Source organism: Ahaetulla prasina, chromosome 8, assembly GCF_028640845.1.
Source record: "Ahaetulla prasina isolate Xishuangbanna chromosome 8, ASM2864084v1, whole genome shotgun sequence".
Taxonomy (NCBI): domain Eukaryota; kingdom Metazoa; phylum Chordata; class Lepidosauria; order Squamata; family Colubridae; genus Ahaetulla; species Ahaetulla prasina.
This window is the reverse complement of record NC_080546.1, coordinates 9,427,960-9,449,698: the sequence shown is the minus strand read 5'-3', so window position 1 is coordinate 9,449,698 and position 21,739 is coordinate 9,427,960. Positions and strand designations below refer to the sequence as shown.

Here is a 21,739-nt window from a genome sequence, read left to right as displayed (position 1 = left end):
TCCTACAAGCTGCAGCATCGGCCTGGAAAGGAGCTGGGGCATGCGGACGCATTGAGCAGATGCCCATTGCCAGGGAAATCGAGGACCCCACCCGGGCACACCGTTCTACTAATTGACTCTTTGGACTCGGGGCCAGTCACATCGCAGGAAGTGGCTCGGCCTCCTACCGGGACGTTGTTTTAAGGACTGTAATCAGTTGGGTTCAAGGGATGGCCCGCTGCGCCGGGCGACGTTTCAAGGAATTTGTAAAGAAAAAGGGAATTGTCTGTGCAAGGGGGGTGCCTGCTCTGGGGGGATAGGGTGGTAGTTCCAGAGAAGCTGAGAAAAAAAGTTCTGGAACTCCTGCATGAGGGTCACCCAGGAATTGTGAGGATGAAGGGTTTGGCTAGGAGCTATGTCTGGTGGCCCCTAATGGACAGGAAATCAGTGACAGGGTTGGACGATGCCAAGTATGTCAGGAATCCAGACCACTACCACCTACGGCCCCAGTTTTGGAGTGGGAGAAACCCCAAGGCCCTTGGTCCCGCATACACATTGATTTTGCCGGCCCCTTCCACGGCCAAACATTTCTAATTGTGGTGGATGCATTCTCCAAATGGCTGGAGATCATCCTAATGAAATCCACAACCGCGGAAGCTGTCATCTTAGCACTAAAACACCTTTTCGCCACGCACGGGCTACCGGACACCCTCGTGTCCGATAACGGCCCACAGTTCACCGCAGCATTATTTGAAGGGTACCTGGCTGAAGAGGGCATCCGACATGCCCTCTCAGCGCCGTTCCACCCTGCGTCGAACGGCCTTGCTGAACGTTTTGTCCGGAGTGCGAAAGAAGCGCTATCACGAAGCGGCCCCGGCGATTGGCAGGCACAAATCGACGCATTCCTAACCGTCCAACACAGGACCCCCTGTGTGGCCACCGGCCGCAGCCCAGCCGAGCTATTAATGGGGCGGAAGCTACGGTGCCCGCTAGACCGGCTACACCCGAACTACGTACAGGACGGGTTCAAAACAAAACCAGATAGAATCCGAGAGTTAAACATAGGAGACTCGGTGTGGGCACATAATTACAGCGACGGCCCTAACTGGAAGAGGGGGATAGTCATAGACAAAACGGGCCCCAAATCTTATCTAGTGGAACTAGACGATGGCAGAATCTGGAGGCGCCACATAGATCAATTAAGAAACAGATTGAGCGATAAGGCAGAATTAGGCGAGAACAGCCCTGACTATGATTTAATTAACCCCACAGCTGACCGGCGCCAAGAACAAACAGAAAGCGTAAGCAAAGAACCAAACAGAGACTTATCTGAGTCAGGCGAGGTCCAGCGACACCCTCCGGTCCCTCTAGAGGACAGCAGGTCCGAGCCGGCGAATAATCCAGGGCCGGATGGCCGGGAGGAGGAGCCCAGAGGAACGAAAAGTCCCTCCGGCAAGCTCGACTCAACTCCAGAAAGTGAACTGCGCAGGTCCGGGAGAGTCAGGAGACGCCCCACGTACCTGCAGGACTACGTAGAGAAGTAATATGCAAATATTGGCAAAGTGCCTTCTGGGAGGGAAGGAGTGTAATGTATTACTGTAAGTTTTGGCGGGAGTTTTAGGCGGGAAATATCTCGTTTCTGATTGGATGCAGCCTCAGGCTGAAGTGTATATAAGGAGAGGTTTTTCTCCAGAGTTTTGCTGGGTCACACTATATTAAAGAGCTGTTGTCACTAACCTGGTCTCCTGCCTCGTCAATACCCAAACTTAACATTAAGGTAAACTGCTCCAAACTTGATTGCAGAAAATACGACTTCAGCAACAGAGTGGTCAATGCCTGGAATGCGCTACCTGACTCTGGTTACTTCCCCAAACCCCCAAAACTTTAATCTTAGACTGTCTACTGTTGACCTCACCCCATTCTTAAGAGGTCTGTAAGGGATGTGCATAAGTCCATGTCCTACTGTTCCCATTTATTCGTATCCTTATCCTGTATTCATAATCATTTTTATCTGTTATCTTATACGTGTTTGACAAATAAAATAAACATGATGGCTCGGGAATTCTGGGAGTTGATGCCCACCCATCTTAAAGTTGCCACCGTTGAGAAACACTGAAGATATTATTGTTTGATAAAATCAAAGCTATTTATTGCAGTGCTGTTATTTCCTCCACTATTCCCAATCTGAGGTTTTAATAATATTGCTTAGCATCACAGAGGAGGCATCTGCCACATACAACATTTCCCACCAATAATGACCAGCTTGGAACCATGATGTGGTTGGCTAGGAGACAATCTCAACTCAAACCCAGTTGCTCTGCAACATTCTCATGCTGAAGGAAGCCAGCGTCACACTCCCCCGAAACAGATTTTTTTTCAACCTTGGCATCTTTTGGGAATTTTGAAGTCTCTCATTATCTTAAAATTGTCCTCGAAAGTCTATAAATTGCATTGATACGAGTTGGTCCATGCACGTGATGGAAACAAAAGCACACACTATATATGCAGTTTCTCCTTCGCAGCAGATGCCAAGTTTTGTTTATTAAATAAATTTCATTAATTTTTCTATTAATTACATTTCTTAGTGCTTAATAAACATTGTGTTGTCTGGGTATTTAATTTGCTTAACAATACAGTTTCCCTTCTTACTCTTCACCTCTTTTTCCCAACCACTGGTAAAAGAAGTTTCAAGTTTGATAATATTCTGTGTCTTGTTTCTGTTTGATTTTCAATGCAAGTCTCTCCATTTCTCCACAGTCTAGCATTTTAATTATCTCTTCATCTTGAGGTGTTTTTTCAGCTTTCCAATATAATCCTCATTGCTGTTAAAACATGTAATACTAAATTGAATTGAATTGAATTGAATTGAATTTTTTATTGGCCGTGATTGGACACACAAGGAATTTGTCTTGGTGCATACACTCTCAGTGTACATAAAAGATATATACTTCTCTTATCAATTTTTTCCTGATATTATCCCTAATAAGAATTGTTCAGATTTAAAACCTACATGTTTCCGTATTATCTTTTCCAGCCATCTTTTTTTGCCCCAATTTTTATTTTTTATTTTTAGCACAAGTCCACCACAAATAATAAAATGTGCCCGTCTTTTGATTACAGTACCTAGACACAAAGTTAACTAGACATAATAATGATTTTAAAAAAGAAAAAACATCTTGTTTTGTAGGGAATTAATTTTGTCCGGGATGAAAAGGGTGTCTGTTGCTAAGCAACCGCACCACAACTGGTCGATCGATGCGCTCGGAGCTCCCACTGCCTCCCTTTCCGGCTGAATCTGTTTTTCGGCGTTCGATTAATCTTCCCTTTCTCTCTCTCTCAAACCCGGCATCGCGTTTGGCTGGCGAGTCCCCATCTGGTGCTTAGGCTCTTTACTGCTAAGCCGCGCTCTAAAGCTTAGACGGGGCGTTCGCGTTTCCACCTTTCTGTCTCTCTCGGGCCCCTGTAGCGGAGCCACACAGAAGCGATAGAGGAGAAGGTTCGCGTGACAATCTAGCTTCAAGTGGGGGGGGGCGGGCGGGCGGGGGCACGAGACGCTCGGAAACTGGGCCAGTTGGGGGTGGAGCTTTTCGCGTGACGTCCCTAGGCGGCGCCAGATTCGAACGGCGGCGGGGAGGAATAAAGCGGCATTGGGCGAGAGCCGGCGAAGTGCGTTCCCGCGCTTTTTTGTCCTTCCTGCGCTGCCGTTTCTTTCTGAGGGAGGGTGAGAGAGAGAGAGAAAAAGCACCGTTGGGTTACCGGGCGGGGGGGCCCGTTTCCATGGCAACCCCACCCAAGCGAAGCCGGAGCGGCGTGAAGAAAATCGCCATCGAGGGTAATATAGGTAAGCCGTGAGTGGCGGGGTGGGGGAGGGAAAGAGGGTCGCAGTCTTCCAATATTTGAGGGGATGCCACAGAGAGGAGGAAGTGGGGGGGGGGGGTCCAAGCTATTTTCCCTGAAGGCCAGACGAGGAATAATGGATGGAAACTGAATATAAGGAGGAATAAGGAGGAATTTTCTTGACAGGGAGAAAAAAAATCAACCCATGGAACAGGAGTTGCCTTGTGGGAGCTTCACCATCGGTGGCTGTCAAGAAAAGACTGGACTGTCATTTGTCAGAAATGGTGTAAAACAGGGGTCTCCAACCTTAGTCCCTTTAAGACTTGTGGACTTCAACTCCCAGAGTCCCTCAGCCAGCAAAGATTTTAAACTGGTGATACGTGTTTGCACCTTGTGCTTTAATATGGCCTGTAAACTAATCCAGGGTCTCCAACCTTGGGCCCTTTAAGACTTGTGGACTTCAACTCCCAGAGTCCCTCAGCCAGCTTTTGCTGGCAGAGGGTTGCAGGAGGCCGTCGCAGCTGAAAACAGATCTCGGGAGCCCACTTTCACTGGCCGCTCAGGCGCCCAGGTGCCCCCGACATGAGTGATGTCGAACTGGCCACGCCCACTCTGGCTACGCCCACCCCAGTCCCCAAGGTCAAACACAACCCTGATGCAGCCCTCAATGAAATCGTTTGACACCCCTGGTCTATAGAGAAGGCAGTATGCACCAAATATATATTTAGCCTGTATGCATATACAGGTAGTCCTTGGCTTACGACCACAACTGGTCGATCGATGCGCTCGGAGCTCCCACTGCCTCCCTTTCCGGCTGAATCTGTTTTTCGGCGTTCGATTAAACTTCCCTTACTCTCTCTCTCACAGCCGGCATCGCGCTTGGCTGGCGAGTCCCCATCTGGTGCTTAGGCTCTTTACTGCTAAGCCGCGCTCTAAAGCTTAGACGGGGCGTTCGCGTTTCCACCTTTCTGTCTCTCTCGGGCCCCTGTAGCGGAGCCACACAGAAGCGATAGAGGAGAAGGTTCGCGTGACAATCTAGCTTCAAGTGGGGGGGGGGGGGCGGACGGGGGCACGAGACGCTCGGGAACTGGGCCAGTTGGGGGTGGAGCTTTTCGCGTGACGTCCCTAGGCGGCGCCAGATTCGAACGGCGGCGGGGAGGAATAAAGCGGCATTGGGCGCAGCCGGCGAAGTGCGTTCCCGCGCTTTTTTGTCCTTCCTGCGCTGCCGTTTCTTTCTGAGGGAGGGTGAGAGAGAGAAAGAAAAAAAAGCGCCGTTGGGTTACCGGGCGGGGGCGGCGTTTCCACCTTTCTGTCTCTCGGGCCCCTGTAGCGGAGCCACACAGAAGCGATAGAGGAGAAGGTTCGCGTGACAATCTAGCTTCAAGTGGGGGGGGGCGGGCGGGCGGGGGCACGAGACGCTCGGAAACTGGGCCAGTTGGGGGTGGGGCTTTTCGCGTGACGTCCCTAGGCGGCGCCAGATTCGAACGGCGGCGGGAGGAATAAAGCGGCATTGGGCGCAGCCGGCGAAGTGCGTTCCCGCGCTTTTTGTCCTTCCTGCGCTGCCGTTTCTTTCTGAGGAGGGTGAGAGAGAAAGAAAAAAGCGCCGTTGGGTTACCGGGCGGGGCGGCGTTTCCACCTTTCTGTCTCTCGGGCCCCTGTAGCGGAGCCACACAGAAGCGATAGAGGAGAAGGTTCGCGTGACAATCTAGCTTCAAGTGGGGGGGCGGACGGGGCACGAGACGCTCGGAAACTGGGCCAGTTGGGGGTGGAGCTTTTCGCGTGACGTCCCTAGGCGGCGCCAGATTCGAACGGCGGCGGGGAGGAATAAAGCGGCATTGGGCGCAGCCGGCGAAGTGCGTTCCCGCGCTTTTTGTCCTTCCTGCGCTGCCGTTTCTTTCTGAGGAGGGTGAGAGAGAAAGAAAAAAGCGCCGTTGGGTTACCGGGCGGGGCGGCGTTTCCACCTTTCTGTCTCTCGGGCCCCTGTAGCGGAGCCACACAGAAGCGATAGAGGAGAAGGTTCGCGTGACAATCTAGCTTCAAGTGGGGGGGCGGACGGGGCACGAGACGCTCGGAAACTGGGCCAGTTGGGGTGGAGCTTTTCGCGTGACGTCCCTAGGCGGCGCCAGATTCGAACGGCGGCGGGAGGAATAAAGCGGCATTGGGCGCAGCCGGCGAAGTGCGTTCCCGCGCTTTTTGTCCTTCCTGCGCTGCCGTTTCTTTCTGAGGAGGGTGAGAGAGAAAGAAAAAAGCGCCGTTGGGTTACCGGGCGGGGCGGCGTTTCCACCTTTCTGTCTCTCGGGCCCCTGTAGCGGAGCCACACAGAAGCGATAGAGGAGAAGGTTCGCGTGACAATCTAGCTTCAAGTGGGGGGGCGGACGGGGCACGAGACGCTCGGAAACTGGGCCAGTTGGGGTGGAGCTTTTCGCGTGACGTCCCTAGGCGGCGCCAGATTCATTTGTCTTAAATGGTGTAAAATGGGTCTCCAACCTTGGGCCCTTTAAGACTTGTGGACTTCAACTCCCAGAGTCCCTCAGCCAGCAAAGATTTTAAACTGGTGATACGTGTTTGCACCTTGTGCTTTAATATGGCCTGTAAACTAATCCAGGGGACTCCAACCTTGTGCACTTTAAGACTTGTGGACTTCAACTCCCAGAGTTCCTCAGCCAGCTTTGCTGGCTGAGGGACTCTGGGAGTTGAAGTCCACGAGTCTTAAAGGGACCAAGGTTGGAGACCCCTGGGCTAATCAATAAAGCTAATTGAAACTGGTAGGGCTTTAAAAACCTAGTTATGTGTGCTCAGGCGTAGGGCTTCAAATGCGGGGCCCAATACCCTACGCCTAGAGCCGCATTTCTTGGCTTTACTGACAATTATAACAACTTTCTTGGCTATTTATTATATAAATATATATAATAAAATATATATTTATTTTGTAAAGTTGTTAACTTTTTTTTTTAATTCTTTGCCATCTGGAGTCACCTGGTTCGAGGTGGCTGCCTATAGAAATTAATAGAATAGAATAGAATAGAATAGAATAGAATAGAATAGAATAGAATAGAATAGAACAGAACAGAATTTTATTTTATTTTATTGGCCAAGTGTGATTGGACACACAAGGAATTTGTTTTGGTGCATATGCTCTCAGTGTACAGAAAAGAAAAGAAAAAAAAGCGCCGTTGGGTTACCGGGCGGGGGCGGCGTTTCCATGGCAACCCCACCCAAGCGAAGCCGGAGCGGCGTGAAGAAAATCGCCATCGAGGGCAATATAGGTAAGCCGTGAGTGGCGGGGTGGGGGAGGGAAAGAGGATCGCAGTCTTCCAATATTTGAGGAGATGCCACAGAGAGGAGGAAGGGGCGGGGGGGGGGGGTTAAGCTATTTTCCCTGAAGGCCAGACGAGGAATAATGGATGGAAACTGAACATAAGGAGGAATTTTCTGACGGGGAGAAAAAAAATCAACCCATGGAACAGGAGTTGCCTTGTGGGAGCTTCACCATCGGTGGCTGTCAAGAAAAGACTGGACTGTCATTTGTCTTAAATGGTGTAAAATGGGTCTCCAACCTTGGGCCCTTTAAGACTTGTGGACTTCAACTCCCAGAGTCCCTCAGCCAGCAAAGATTTTAAACTGGTGATACGTGTTTGCACCTTGTGCTTTAATATGGCCTGTAAACTAATCCAGGGGTCTCCAACCTTGGGCACTTTAAGACTTGTGGACTTCAACTCCCAGAATTCCTCAGCCAGCTTTTGCTGGCTGAGGGACTCTGGGAGTTGAAGTCCACAAGTCTTAAACTTAAAGGGACCAAGGTTGGAAACCCCTGGGCTAATCAATAAAGCTAATTGAAACTGGTAGGGCTTTAAAAACCTAGTTATGTGTGCTCAGGCATAGAGCTTCAAATGTGGGGCCCAATACCCTACACATAGGGCTGCATTTCTTGGCTTTACTGACAATTATAACAACTTACTTGGCTATTTATTATATAAATATATATAATAAAATATATATTTATTTTGTAAGGTTGTTAACTTTTTTTTTTAAATTCTTTGGCATCGGGAGTCACCTGGTTCGAGGTGGCTGCCTATAGAAATTAATAGAGTAGAGTAGAATAGAGTAGAATAGAATAGAATAGAACAGAACAGAACAGAACAGAACAGAATTTTATTTTATTTTATTGGCCAAGTGTGATTGGACACACAAGGAATTTGTTTTGGTGCATATGCTCTCAGTGTACAGAAAAGAAAAGAAAAAGAAAATACCTTCATCAAAGGTACAACATTTACAACACAAATGATGGTCATAGGTTGCAATTTAACTCTTAATGATAGCAACAGAAAGTTACTATCATAAGTGGAAAGAGATGACTGATGAAAACGATTAGAAGATTAATAGTAGTGCAGATTTAGTAAATAGTTTGACCTTGTTGAGGGAATTATTTGTTTAGCAGAGTGATGGCCTTCGGGAAAAAACTGTTCTTGTGTCTAGTTGTTCTGGTGTGCAGTGCTCTATAGCAGGGGTGTCCAAAGTTTTTTTGGTGAGGGCCAAATACAGAAAAATAAGCAAAGGCCCGGGCCACGGAGGGGGGGGGGGTACCAGTTCTGTGGGCGTGGCTTATTTTGGGGTGTGGCTTGGTGGTCATGTGACTGGTGGGCATGGCTAACTCCTCATGTGACTGAGTGGATGTGGCTATGGGCATAGAAACCTAAATACATAGAGACCTAAATACTGACAGCGGCTACCAGTAATCCTCGGCTTGCAACCACTCATTTAGCGACCAATACAACAGCACTGAAAAAAGTGACTTACCACCAGTCTTTGCATTTATGACCTTTGCAGCATCCCCAGTTACATCAAAAGTCAAGCTTTTGGCAGCCAGCATGTATTTACTGGGGATTTTCCGCCATCCGTCGCGAACTCTCTTCCCACTGAGGGAGACACAGCAGCCAATGGAGGGACTCCGGGGAGGCCCAGGCGAGGCCCGCACTGCTTCCTCGCAGCCACTCAGGTGTGCCACGCGGCTCCCACCCAGGCCAGAAAGGGACGGGGCTAACTAGGGGGCGAGAGTGGGCGGGCACCGGCCCCTCCTCCGAGCGCCCGAGTGGCGGCGGCGGCGGCGGCGGCGGCGGCGGCGGCGGCGGCGGCGGCGGCGGCGGCGGCGGCGGCGGCGGCGGCGGCGGCGGCGGCGGCGGCGGCGGCGGCGGCGGCGGCGGCGGCGGCGGCGGCGGCGGCGGCGGCGGCGGCGGCGGCGGCGGCGGCGGCGGCGGCGGCGGCGGCGGCGGCGGCGGCGGCGGCGGCGGCGGCGGCGGCGGCGGCGGCGGCGGCGGCGGGCCTCGGCAGCTGCGCCGCCGACCCGGCCGGGCAGCGGTGACAGCCTGAGCCGGACAGCAGCAGCAGCAGCGCGGCGGCAGCGATGCTGCTGCGCTGGCGGAACGGCTGCTGTGCGGGCGGCAGGCGCCGAGGCCACGGCCACGTCGGCGGCGGCGGCGTCACGACTGGCGGGATCGGCGGCGGCCCAGCTCAAACTCCTGCCCATGAGCGACCAGATCCGGGAGCTGCAGACCATCATCCGCGACAAGTAGCGCCCCTGAGCGCGTGCAGAGCGCCAGCGCCCGGAGAGGATCCAGCGGGGCTGGGAAGCAGGCGCCTCGCCCGCCTGGCTTCCGGGCTGCAGCCCGCGTGGGACGATGGGCGTCGCCTGCCCGCCTCTTCCTCTGTCTGGTGGGCCGGGCTGGAGCCATGGGCGTCCTGGGCGCCCCCTACAGCCCAGTGGCGGAATGGCCGGCCCGCAGCCCCGGGTGGGCGGGGATCGCCTCAGCGGAGCCACTCCGCATCTGCAACCGGGCGAGCGGCGGCTTCCTTGGGGGCCAGGACGGGGGCCGCATCCCACTGTCCACCGAGAATTTGCTGCGGGCCAATAAAAACTGACCCGCGGGCCGCAGTTGGCCCGCGGGCCGTAGTTTGGACACCCCTGCTCTATAGCGTCGTTTTGATGGTAGGATAGAATTTTTATTGAAAATTAATTAAAATAAAATAAAAATAATTGAATTTTTATTGGCCAAGTGTGATTGGACACACAAGGAATTTGTCTTTGGTGCATCTGCTCTCAGTGTACATAAAAGAAAAGATACCTTCATCAAGGTATTAAATCAATAAACTATTCCTTTTTCAAACTGGTAGCGACAACTTGCAGAATCTTACTGGCTTGACTAATAGCGTTTCTTCCTCAGCTGCAGGTAAATCTACCTTTGTGAACCTTCTCACAAAAGCCCGAGAGGAATGGGAAGTTGTTCCAGAGCCGGTGGGGAAATGGTGCAACGTTCAAGACAGCCACGACGACTGTGAGGTATGATAAATAGCGATTCTATGGAATTGGCCATCATAAGAAATAGATTTTTGAAACAAACCCAAAGAGTGTTGTGGTCCGTCAGCAGCCTGCGGAGCTGGCAACGGAGTCGGACAGGGATGAGGCTGAGGTGAGGCCAGGGCCATCGGGAAGTGAGGTGCGGACTCCAGAGCCTCCAGAGACTGATAGTAGTGAGGCAGAGGAACAGGAGGCACCTGTTCTTAATGCACGCAGAGAAGAGCTGCCAGAAGGCAAGAGCAGCTCAAGCAAAAAGGACGACTCAGGAGTAGGGCCAAGAGATGATTGGCCCCTCCCATAAGGCTTAATAACAGATCAGCACCAGTGTTTCAGCTTTGCTGGAAAACGACGTTGTAGCTGCGTCCTCTGCTTCGTGTATGTCTTTGTTTTTATGGCTTCTGGACGTTTGCCAGGAAGGGCCTTTGGCAGTTTGCCTAATTGGACTAAAGTTTGTAAGATAATGAAGAATTTGTATTTGGGAGGCATTTGTTTTACTTGGAGCTGAACGACGCTGGGAATGAAGTAATTCCCAGCTGTTCGAATAAAGTTTGTTTTTCCACGGATTAAGTTTATTACTACCTACTTGGGCCTGGGTAACAACAAAGAGGGACAAGATACCGCATGCTGCTACATTCCAAGTTAGAGAAGTTTTACAACACGGATAGGCAACTCTTAAAATGGAAGGGTGTGTCCAGAATTCGAGAACATATAAATCTAGCATTAAAACAAAAGCCAATGTTAATTCTCATGTAATTTTTATGAATGTTTAAACAGGAGCTGACAGCCTCACAAAAGAGTGGTGGAAACCTCCTTCAGATGATGTATGAGAAGCCGGAGCGATGGTCCTTTACTTTTCAAGCCTACGCCTGTCTGAGCAGAATTAGGGCTCAGCTCAAATCCCTTGAAGGGAAACTAAAAGAAGCTGAGACGGCTGTGGTTTTCTTTGAACGATCCGTTTATAGTGACAGGTACTTGTCCGATTCTTGATCACTCTCTTCTTATGTCACCTCCCCTCAGTTTTGCATCTCACCCATCCTTTAAATTTTTGGAAAAACTGAAAATCTTTCCTCTTTCCAATCACAGAATTGGTTTTTTGATACTGGTTTGGGTTAAAAGAATTCAGATACGTGAAGTTCCAACTTCCAGCTTTCTTAGCAATGGCCATTTTGACTGGCGAATTCTGGGAGATGAATTTTAAAGAGTACGTACATACTTTGGGGAAGGCTGGACTGTGGCTAGACTATAGAAGAGAGAGATAATATTGAGGGTACAGTCTAGGGTGGGCTTCTCTCTTATTTCTTTTTCTATAGCAAGGGTGTCAAATTCAAGGCCCGGGGGCCGGTTCCGGGACCACCCTAGAAACAGCAAAGGACCGGCCTGTGGTGCCTCTGCCAGCGAAAACAGAGCTTGGGAGTATCGCATGCAGCCCTCCCAAACTCCATTTTTGCTGGCAGAAGGTTGCAGGAGGCCATCGCAGCCGAAAACAGCTCATGAGAGCCGCATGCTGCCCTCCCAAGCTTTGTTTTTGCTGGCAGAGGGTTGCAGGAGGCCGTCGCAGCCGAAAACAGCTCATGAGAGCCGCATGCTGCCCTCCCAAGCTTTGTTTTTGCTGGCAGAGGGTTGCAGGAGGCCGTCGCAGCCGAAAACAGCTCATGAGAGCTGCATGCTGCCCTCCCAAGCTTTGTTTTTGCTGGCAGAGGGTTGCAGGAGGCCATCGCAGCCGAAAACAGCTCATGAGAGCCGCATGCTGCCCTCCCAAGCTTTGCTTTTGCTGGCAGAGGGTTGCAGGAGGCCGTCGCAGCTGAAAACAGATCTCGGGAGCCCACTTTCACTGGCAAAGCGCTCAGGCCGCTCCAGGTGCCCCCGACATGAGTGATGTCGAACTGGCCACGCCCACTCTGGCTACGCCCACCCCAGTCCCCCAAGGTCAAACACAACCCTGATGCAGCCCTCAATGAAATCGAGTTTGACACCCCTGGTCTATAGAGAAGGCAGTATGCACCAAATATATATTTAGCCTGTATGCATATACAGGTAGTCCTTGGCTTACGACCACAACTGAGCCCTGTGCTTCGCAAGATCTTTATTAAGTGAGTTTTTCCCCATTTAATGAACTTCTTGCCACAGTTGTTAAATGCAGTTATTAAGTTAGCAACACGGTTAAGTGAACCTGGCTTCCTCCTTGACTTTGCTTGTCAGAAGGTCGCAAAAGGTGATCACATGACCCCGAGACACTGCAACCGTCATAAATTCGAGACAATTGCCAAGCATCTGAATTTTGATAATCTGATCATGGGGATGCTGCAACGGTCGTAAGTGTGAAAAACGGTCTTAAATTGCCTTTTTCAGTGCCACTTTAACTTTGGTCACTAAAAGAACTGTTGTCAGTCAAGGACTACCTGTATAAACTAATTTCAAGTAGCTACCCTTGAATGTTCATGCGGTTGCCAGATCTTATCTAGGATCCTGTCTTTATAGCAGTTTATTTATTCTATTAATTTATATAACTACCCATCTCACAATTGCAACCGGCAGGGAAGAACTGCCAACAGTTAAACTAGCCTGTAAGAATGATTTTCTTTTTAGGAACTATATTTTGTTCCAGTTCCAAAATGAAATGTTTTCCCTTCTTATGATACTTGAAGCTAAATTGAATTCTTTATTTATTTTTTTGAAAGGTACATCTTTGCATCCAATTTATATGAATCCGATTGCATGAACGAAACAGAGTGGACTATTTATCAAGACTGGCACAGTTGGATGAATCAGCAGTTTGGATCAAGCCTTGAACTGGATGGCATTATTTATCTCCGAGCTACTCCTGAAGTAAGAAATAAAGCTTTATGAATACACTGGACATTAGAGCAGGGCTCCCCCCACCCCCACCCCAGGTCTGTGAACCAGCATTGGTCCACGGCATGCCAGCAACTGGGCTGCGCAAACAAGCGAAGCCCCATCCATGGGATGCAGGCAGCATGCGAAACCACACCCCCTCCAATCTGCGGAAAAATCTCTCTTCACAGAACCGGTCCTTGGTACCCAAAAGGTTGAGGGTCACTGTATTGAAGTACAATTCTTGGCAGACTTTTAGTTCTTGCCTCATTAATTTTAAAAATATTTTAAAAAACGATCTTTAAAGTTGTTGCTTTTTTCCTGTCAGAAAGTGGCATTTTGCTTTATTTTTAAATTTATTATTTATTAATAAAAAGTGGCGTTTTGCCTGCAAATCCTATTTTCCTTTTTTTTTTTTTTTTAGAAATGCTTGGATAGGATTTACATCCGTGGAAGGGATGAAGAGCAAGGCATCCCCATGGAATATCTGGAGAAACTCCATTACAAACATGAAAACTGGCTCCAGCATAGGACATTACGGTATTTTATTTCCACTGATTTTCTATAGAGATTCTCAGTCATCCAGATCATGGTCCCGCCAAAGGTGCTTTTTCAAAAAGCAACTGGATTTTCTTTGGGTTTTTTTCTTGAAGGCGCTTCACTTCTGTAATGTCCAGAACTGAAGAAGCTTCTTGGATGAAAAGCAAAGTGTCTTCAAGAAAAAAAACAAGGAAGTCCAGGTGCTTTGGGACTATTTCCCTGATTGTTCCTGCTACATCTGTCCGGTGGCATTCTCACAAAAGTGTTTCCCTTTGAGAGGTCAACCAATCTGTCCTTTGAACAGAGATGACATTGGGTCCTAAGCAAATATGGAGGCTATCTGTCAGCCTCCGCTCGTCCGCTCAATCTTCACTGTTATTCTAAGTGTTTTATTACTTAGTAGAGTGCTTAGCTGTTTTATTACTTCGTATAGTGTTTATGGCCTATTTCAATGTTTAATTGCTACTTTGCTGTCATGCATGATTAATGGGGTTGTGGGCCTTTAAGAGTGTTTGGCTACCATTTGCGAAGAGGGATTCAAAACTCTTGGGTCTGCGAGATGCTCCTCTCTCGCGGGCATGGCCCTCTATTTTATCAAGGGCCTACCTTAATGATGGGTTCTGGAACCCCGAGAGGTGGCATGCAGAAAAGAGGGGTTTGAGGAGTTTTTTAACTAAATTTTTTTAGGGGCTTTTAGGGGGAGGGAGGGCCAGGGTGGAGGGGAGGGTGGGTGGGTGTGGGAGGGGGCCAGACCTTGCTAGAGCTCGCGTTAGGAAGATAGGTTCGGATAATTTAGGGGGGGTGACTGTAGCCCCTGGACAAGAGTATTATTCTATCGGTACGATTTATGGGAGGGGCAGATATGGCAAAAGGAGGGGACCATATCATGTTCAGGGAGCGCGCCCGCACTGTTTACAAGCGATTGCGTGCTCCGGTCCCGCTGCCTTTTCCCATTCCCCGAGTGGTCAGATTCCTCAGGGCCGCGACCTTCGACTGATGTTATGCAATGCCAGGTCCGTTATTAATAAGGCCCCCCTCATTTCAGATCTGATACAGGAGGGGGGTGCGGACCTGATGGGCGTTACTGAGACCTGGTTGGGCACAGAAGGGGGTGTTCCCCTCGAGATGTGCCCACCGGGTTTCCGCGCATTTCATCAGCCGAGGGTTCAAGGCAGGGGTGGGGGGGTTGCGGTTATTATAAATGAAAGTTTGGATCCGAGGGAGGTCTCTGTCCCGCAGACAGCTGGCTGTGAGTCTCTCTTTGTGCGGTGGGGCCATGGGGTACAGATGGGTTTACTGGTCACGTACCTGGCTCCCTGCCACGTGACAGCAGCCCTGCCCGAGCTGCTCGACGTGATAGCCGAGGCGGCAGTTGATACCCCCAGGCTTATGGTCATGGGGGATTTCAATCTGCCGTCAGTAGGTGAGTCATCGTCGTCAGCTCGGGAGTTCATGGCCTCCATGGCAGCCTTGGACCTGACCCAGTTAGTGAATGGTCCCACACACACTGGGGGACACACGCTGGACTTGATTTTTGTCTCGGGACAGTGGCTGAATGATCTGGATGTGGGGGATTTAGTCATTACTCCCCTGCCGTGGACAGATCATTCTCTCCTTCGCCTGGACTTTCGGACCGCAGACCCTCACCGCAGGGAGACGGAGCCAGTTCGCTGGTTCCGTCCCAGGCGCCTGATGGACCCGAGTAGGTTCCTGATGGAGCTTGGGCCATTTCCTGAGGAGCTGGCCCACGGCTCGGCCAAGGAACTCGCTGCCACCTGGGAAAGGGCGGCGGCAGGGGCTTTGGATCGCATCGTGCCGATGTGGCCTCTGACCCGGCGCTGCTCTCGACCGGCTCCTTGGTTTACTGAGGAGCTGAGAGAGATGAAGCGCCGGAGAAGACGCCTAGAGAGCGCCTGGAGGGCCAGCCGCTCCGAATCTGACCGAACACTAGTACGGTCACATATTCAGACCTATCTAGTGGCAATAAGGACGGCAAAGCAAGTATACTTGGCTGCCCTTATAGCATCGGCAGATAACCGCCCAGCCGCCTTGTTTAGAGCGACCCGCTCCCTTCTGTTTCAGGGGGCTCGGGAGGACCCCTTGCAAGGTCGGGCTGAGGAATTTGGAAGTTATCTGCACGATAAAATCGCTCAGATCCGGGATGGGTTGGACACAGATTGGGTAGATCCGGACGGGATGACGCGGGCACGTCTTGAGAACATTGTTTGGGCTGAGTTTGATCCTGTGACTCCCGATGACATGGACAGGATACTGGGGAGGTTGAATGCCACCACATGTTTATTGGACCCGTGTCCCTCCTGGTTAGTACTGGCTACCCAGGAGGTTACACGAGGCTGGCTCCAGGGAATTATCAGCGCTTCTCTGAGGGAGGGAGTCTTCCCAGCCGCCTTGAAAGAGGCGGTGGTGAGGCCCCTCCTTAAGAAGCCTTCCCTGGACCCAGCTATTTTAGCTAATTATCGTCCAGTCTCCAACCTTCGCTTTCTGGCGAAGGTTGTAGAGAGTGTGGTGGCTTGGCAACTCCCCCAGTACCTGGAGGAAACTGTTTATCTAGACCCGTGCCAGTCCGGCTTCAGGCCTGGGTACAGCACAGAGACGGCTTTGGTCGCGTTGGTTGATGATCTCTGGAGGGCACGGGACAGAGGTTGTTCCTCTGTTCTTGTCCTGTTAGATCTATCAGCGGCGTTCGATACCATCGACCATGGTATCCTGCTGCGGCGGTTGGAGGGCTTGGGGGTGGGAGGCACCGTTTTACGGTGGTTCTCCTCCTACCTCTCCGACCGCTCACAGATGGTGTTGACAGGGGGGCAGAGATCGACCCCTAGGCAACTCACTTGTGGGGTGCCGCAGGGGTCGATTCTCTCGCCCCTCTTGTTCAACATCTATATGAAGCCGCTGGGAGAGATCATCCGTGGTTTCGGGGTGAGCTGTCAGCTGTATGCTGACGACACTCAATTGTACATCTCCACCCCGAACCACCCCAACGAAGCCGTCGATGTGATGACTCAGTGTCTTGAGGCCATTCGGGTCTGGATGGGGACGAACAGGCTCCAACTCAACCCATCCAAGACGGAGTGGCTGTGGATGCCGGCGTCCTGGCGCAGTCAGCTTACTCCATCGCTGACTGTGGGGGGCGAATCGTTAGCCCCCAGGGAATCGGTGCGCAATTTAGGCGTTCTCCTGGATGTACGGCTGTCTTTAGAAGACCATTTGACAGCCGTCACCAGGGGAGCTTTTCATCAGGTTCGCCTGATTCGCCAATTGCGCCCTTTCCTGGACTGGGAAGCGTTATGCACGGTCACTCATGCCCTCGTCACTTCCCGTCTGGATTACTGCAATGCTCTCTACATGGGGCTCCTCTTGAGGAGCACCCGGAGGCTCCAACTGGTGCAGAATGCGGCCGCGTGGGGGATTGAGGGAGCTCCTCATAGCTCCCATGTAACACCTCTCCTGCGTAGGCTGCATTGTTTGCCGGTGGTCTTCCGGGTGCGCTTCAAGGTGTTGGTTATCACCTTTAAAGCGCTCCATGGCATTGGACCGGGATATTTACAGGACCGCCTGCTGCCGACAGTTACCTCCCATTGTCCGATACGTCCAGTGCGCGCCCACAGGGAGGGTCTTCTTAGGGTGCCGTCGGCTAGTCAATGTCGGCTGGCAGCCCCCAGGGGAAGGGCGTTCTCTGTGGGGGCCCCGGCTTTATGGAATGAGCTGCCGGTGGGACTCCGTCTCCTCCCTGATCTCCGGACCTTTAAGCGCGAGCTCAAGACTTTCTTTTTTCACCAAGCGGGGCTGGCCTGATTGATTTTAGTATGGGGATTTTAGTGGGTTTTTTATAGGGTTTTACCTGGGTTTTAGTTTTGATAAATTTTAGCTAATATTTTAATGTTACAGCGATTGAATCAGTTTTTTAAATTTGATAGTGTATTTTAAATTTTTGGGGATTCTTGTTGTTTTATTGGCTGTACACCGCCCTGAGTCTTCGGAGAAGGGCGGTATAAAAATATGAATAAATAAATAAATAAATAAATAAATAAAAGATTCAAATTGTCATTGTGCAACTATCAACGAACTCTGCATACCAGACAGAGGTAAAAGTAAAAGTACCTTTCTGTATAATATGGAGTCGGGGTTTTCCTTTCTTGAGTATTGATCGGAGGCAATCTGACACTATCACTGGAAATTGTGTCTTCCCTGGTGAACTAGGGATTTGGGTGGTCCAATCTCAGGATAACAGGGTTGGGAGGGACCTTGGAGGTCTTCTAGTCCAACCCCCTTCTCAGCAAGAAACCCTAAACCAGATTTGTTAAACTGGTGGTCCACGGACAAGATGCATCATGCGCAGGCCACGTCCACCACAGCTATACAAAGGCAAAAAATGTTGCGGTATGTCACAATACGTCCATGATGCGATCGAGTTTGACACCCATGCTCTACACTAGGAGTCTGCAAACTTGGCTGTTTTAAGACTTGTGGACTTCAGCTCCCAGAGTTCAAGTCCACAAGTCTTAAAACAGCCAAGTTTGCAGACCCCTGCCCTACACAATTTCAGACAAATCATTGTCCTATTTATAGTCACATGAATTTGTTAGATAAAAAAACATTAGTTGAAATATTTGAGCTGGTAGAAATCGTTAGAAACTTGCCATTTCTAAAAATATATCTATTTTCATTATTGACTAAATTTAAAAGCTCTTTTTATCGCTCTTTAATATCGTAATTAGTGTGGCTAATTATCGGCCTGGACAATTCTGGCTTTTAAAGACATATTAGCAAAGTGTAGGATTCAAGGTATAATGGGGCTTGCTTCAGAACAGGTGTTATAGGATTTCTATATTTTCTGAATGAAATTCTCTACCTTTCTTAGGTTTCCAATTCAAATTGCGGTTTTTGTTGTTTACAGAACAGAGTTTGAATACTTGCAAAAGGTACCCGTTCTAACCCTGGATGTAAATGAAGATTTCAAAGGCAACAGAGACAAACAGGAAAATATGATTGAGAAGGTAAAACTTACCAAAGAGTACTACTTTATATGTTTCCAAGTGACTCCGTTAATAATCAAGAGCTCCGTCCTTGATTGTGTCTATTGAAATCTGCATGCCCAGCTAGGGAATTCTGGGAGTTAAGTCTTAAAGTTGCCAAGTTTGACAAACACTGCTTTAGGACATTTTTCATACACTGTCATAAGATACCAATTGGTGTCATATCCTTAAACCTCGGCCACTAATTAAGCAAATTCCCTTAATAAGTGCTTCCGACAGCAGACACATCTAACAAACCCAGGGTAAATTAAGATCAAATAATTTTTCTGGATACCATATTTATAGATCCTTAAGTATGTGCATATTCAGATATTCTCAGAACTCACTTTTATTTAGCTGGTCTGTTAAACTGCTACTTTTACTCTTTTTATTTTGCAGGTCCAAGAATTTTTAAGCACATTATAGCATTTCTAGAAGTCTAACTGAAGCCGAGTGTTCCCACCATTTGGATCAGTTATTCATTTTATCAATGCTTGACTTTGCTTAACCAGGTTCAACTATATTGTGTGGTTAAATATTGCTACAAGCTGGTTTTCAGTTTGCTGGGTGTCCAGGTTCCTTATGCGAATGAAGTCTTCGCTGGGCGTGAGCATTTGTTGCCAAAAACAGCTGAAGAGACGACTTGCTGTAACAACCATAACATTATTTTTATAGCATGAATGAAACAGTCAAATCTACTGATGTCTCTGTAATTAGCAAAACTTGGAAGATAGGTCAAATTTCATCACATACATTTTAATCATCTATATTCCTGTGGGATGATATATGGCAGCAACTTCCTCCCTATAAGATGGAGATAAAAAGGTTCCCAAGCTTGCATTTTACCCTCAATTATATATTTAAGTAACTGAAGCAAATTTTTTTAGCTTGATGTAAGTTAGCAAAAGCATTTCCCTGGAGTGTGGAGACAATTGACGGGTAAACGGTAAAAGCAGCCAGTCATTCTTTTATGTGTGTTTTGCGATGTTGCATACATGTTCAAAAGGAGTACAGTTTGCATTGCGGTGGTCTAGCACTGCTTGGGTCAGGTGTCTAAATTGTATTGGTCCTGAATCCACCTGTGTTCTCAAGGCAAACCCCTCAGTTTTCTAGCATAGGCTATTGCAGTGATGGCTAATCTTTCTGCCATTGCGAGCCAGGAGCTAGGGGGGAGTCGCGTGTGTGCCCACACCCATAATTCTATGCGTCCCACTCCCATGCATGCGCGTGCGACCCCGCTTCCCCCATTCCTGGCATGCAATGGCACGGTAAGCCCGTTTTTTGCTCTTCCCAGCCTCCAGAGCCTTTCTAGGAGTCTCGGGAGGGCGAAAATGGCCTTCCCCACTCTCTTGAAGGCAGGAAACAGCCTGTTTCCCTGCTTCTGGTGGGCCCAGAAGGCCCGTGCACACGCCAGAGCTGAGCTCGCGTGCGCACCGATATGGCTACACCATCACAGGGCTATTGACTTCTTCCTGTAGAAGAAAATGCCCAGAGTAAAGCATTTATGACTTCTCCTCAGATTCAACTTGCTCTTTCCTTCACTCAGAAAGTCTTGCCAAGCTATGCATCAAAGTTACAGGCGTGCCAAACAGGATCCCTTAGGTAAATCAGGACTATTTAATGACTTCGGCATTACCCCAAAATGTGTGTTTTATTTAATGTTCTCTGCGTTAGATTGATCCAAGGCAGGGGTGTCCAACCTTGCAACTTTAGCTGGCTGGGGAATTCTGGGAGTTGAAGTCCACAGAAAGTTGCATGGTTGGACACCCCTGGACTAAGGCGTAACTGGTTGCAACCGGTTTGTATTTAGCTGCTTTCTTGCTTCATGTTTTCATCAATTTTAACGTACTGCTAAATATTCCACTTAAACTTGGAGTTGTTTTCTTAAAACACTTGGACCCATTCGATATTGTCATACAAATACTGGAAAGGAACTTCAGAAGTAACTGTGGCTTAACTTATTAATCTCTTTACCATTTCACGTTTTAAAACTGCAAAGCATCGAATTGTGTAGCCCCCTGAAAATGGATTTATTCTTACAAGGTGTCTTTAAGTATAGTCAACGAGTCCACGTTTTTAGCTTCCTAAGATGTACGATATTTGATCACCTTGGAAACTTTTTTGATGAAATAAAGGTCGAAAATACCGCATGTCTGTATCATTAATCATATCAGTAAATCTTAATCATGTATCAATATAATTCTTAGGCTCCAGGCTGGTTTTTTGCTGCTTTTTCTTTTTAAAAATGCTAAGATCGCAGAACTTTTTTTTTTTTAAAAAAAGGAAGAAACTTAGCGATATTTTGTGCTCATATTTCCAGAATATATTCTATACTGAAGCCTCAAACATTGTTGGCTGAGACATTTATAGAATAAAGAAGTGTCTGGGCTAGAGCAGCAGTCAAAGTTTTCTGCCAGTCCTGTAGCCACGGCAGCTGGTCTGTGCATAAAATAGCTGTATCACCCAGCAACAGCGCCCATCTACTTCCTCCTGAGCCCATAAGCATTCTTTGTATTCATTGTTGCCATTAAAACTGGTTTTACTGTCTGCAAAAAGTCCTCTTAAAAGCCTGATGTTGCAAAAAGCATGGATTAATGAGACCCAGAGCAAGAAAAATCAACCCCATACCGGATTTAAAACATCATCATCTTCTCAGTAGCTTATCCAGGTGTGCCTTGTGTATTTCCAAAACAACCTTTGCAGTTCTTGACAAATGAGAGCTTCAAGAGAATGGTGGGCATAGATAACAGGTGTGAACTCGGTCCCAGTGTCCCAATCATGATGCCAAGACTGTGGTTTGGTTGGTTTTGGTTTAGCAACTAATGAATCCATAACAAGGTTTATGGAAGGATTACAGGGAGTCCTTGACTTAGGACCACAGCGGAGCCCACAATTTCTGTTGTTAAGCAAGACAGTTGTTAAGTGAGTTCTGCCCCATTTTACAACCTTTCCTGCCACAGCTGTTGAATGAATCCGTCAGGGCAGTTGTTAGTAATACGGTTGTTAAGTGAATCCAGCTTCCCCATTGACTGCTTGTCAGAAGGTCACAAATGTTGATCGCGTGACCCCAGGACACTGCAACCGTCATACATGTGAGCCAGTTAGCTCACGTGCCCAGTGAGGAGATGCTGCAACGGTCATAAGTGAAAAATGATCATAATTC

At 49.0% G+C, this 21,739-nt stretch overlaps 1 protein-coding gene across 3 annotated transcripts; it reads left to right on the top strand.

Annotated features, from left to right (window-relative positions):
* Positions 1 to 3,539: 3,539 nt before the first annotated feature.
* On the top strand, positions 3,540 to 20,856 carry DCK (deoxycytidine kinase). 3 transcript variants are annotated; one of them, XM_058192206.1, is made up of 8 exons: positions 4,933 to 5,120; positions 7,020 to 7,082; positions 10,035 to 10,150; positions 10,943 to 11,136; positions 12,847 to 12,994; positions 13,425 to 13,540; positions 18,459 to 18,558; positions 18,976 to 20,856. In XM_058192206.1, coding segments are annotated over exons 1-8 (765 nt in total). In that variant the 5' UTR covers positions 4,933 to 5,119; the 3' UTR covers positions 19,003 to 20,856. The 3 variants fall into 3 exon arrangements, with proteins under 3 accessions (XP_058048188.1, XP_058048189.1, XP_058048187.1); XM_058192205.1 differs by lacking the exons at positions 4,933 to 5,120; positions 7,020 to 7,082 and adding an exon at positions 3,540 to 3,820 and having other exon boundaries at positions 18,976 to 20,854; XM_058192204.1 differs by lacking the exon at positions 4,933 to 5,120 and having other exon boundaries at positions 6,978 to 7,082; positions 18,976 to 20,855.
* Positions 20,857 to 21,739: the final 883 nt, after the last annotated feature.

Coding starts and splice junctions, on each gene's coding strand:
- DCK (XM_058192206.1), top strand. Junction 7,083..10,034: donor CGCCATCGAGGGCAATATAG/GTAAGCCGTGAG, acceptor TTTCTTCCTCAG/CTGCAGGTAAATCTACCTTT. Junction 12,995..13,424: donor ATCTCCGAGCTACTCCTGAA/GTAAGAAATAAA, acceptor TTTTTTTTTTAG/AAATGCTTGGATAGGATTTA.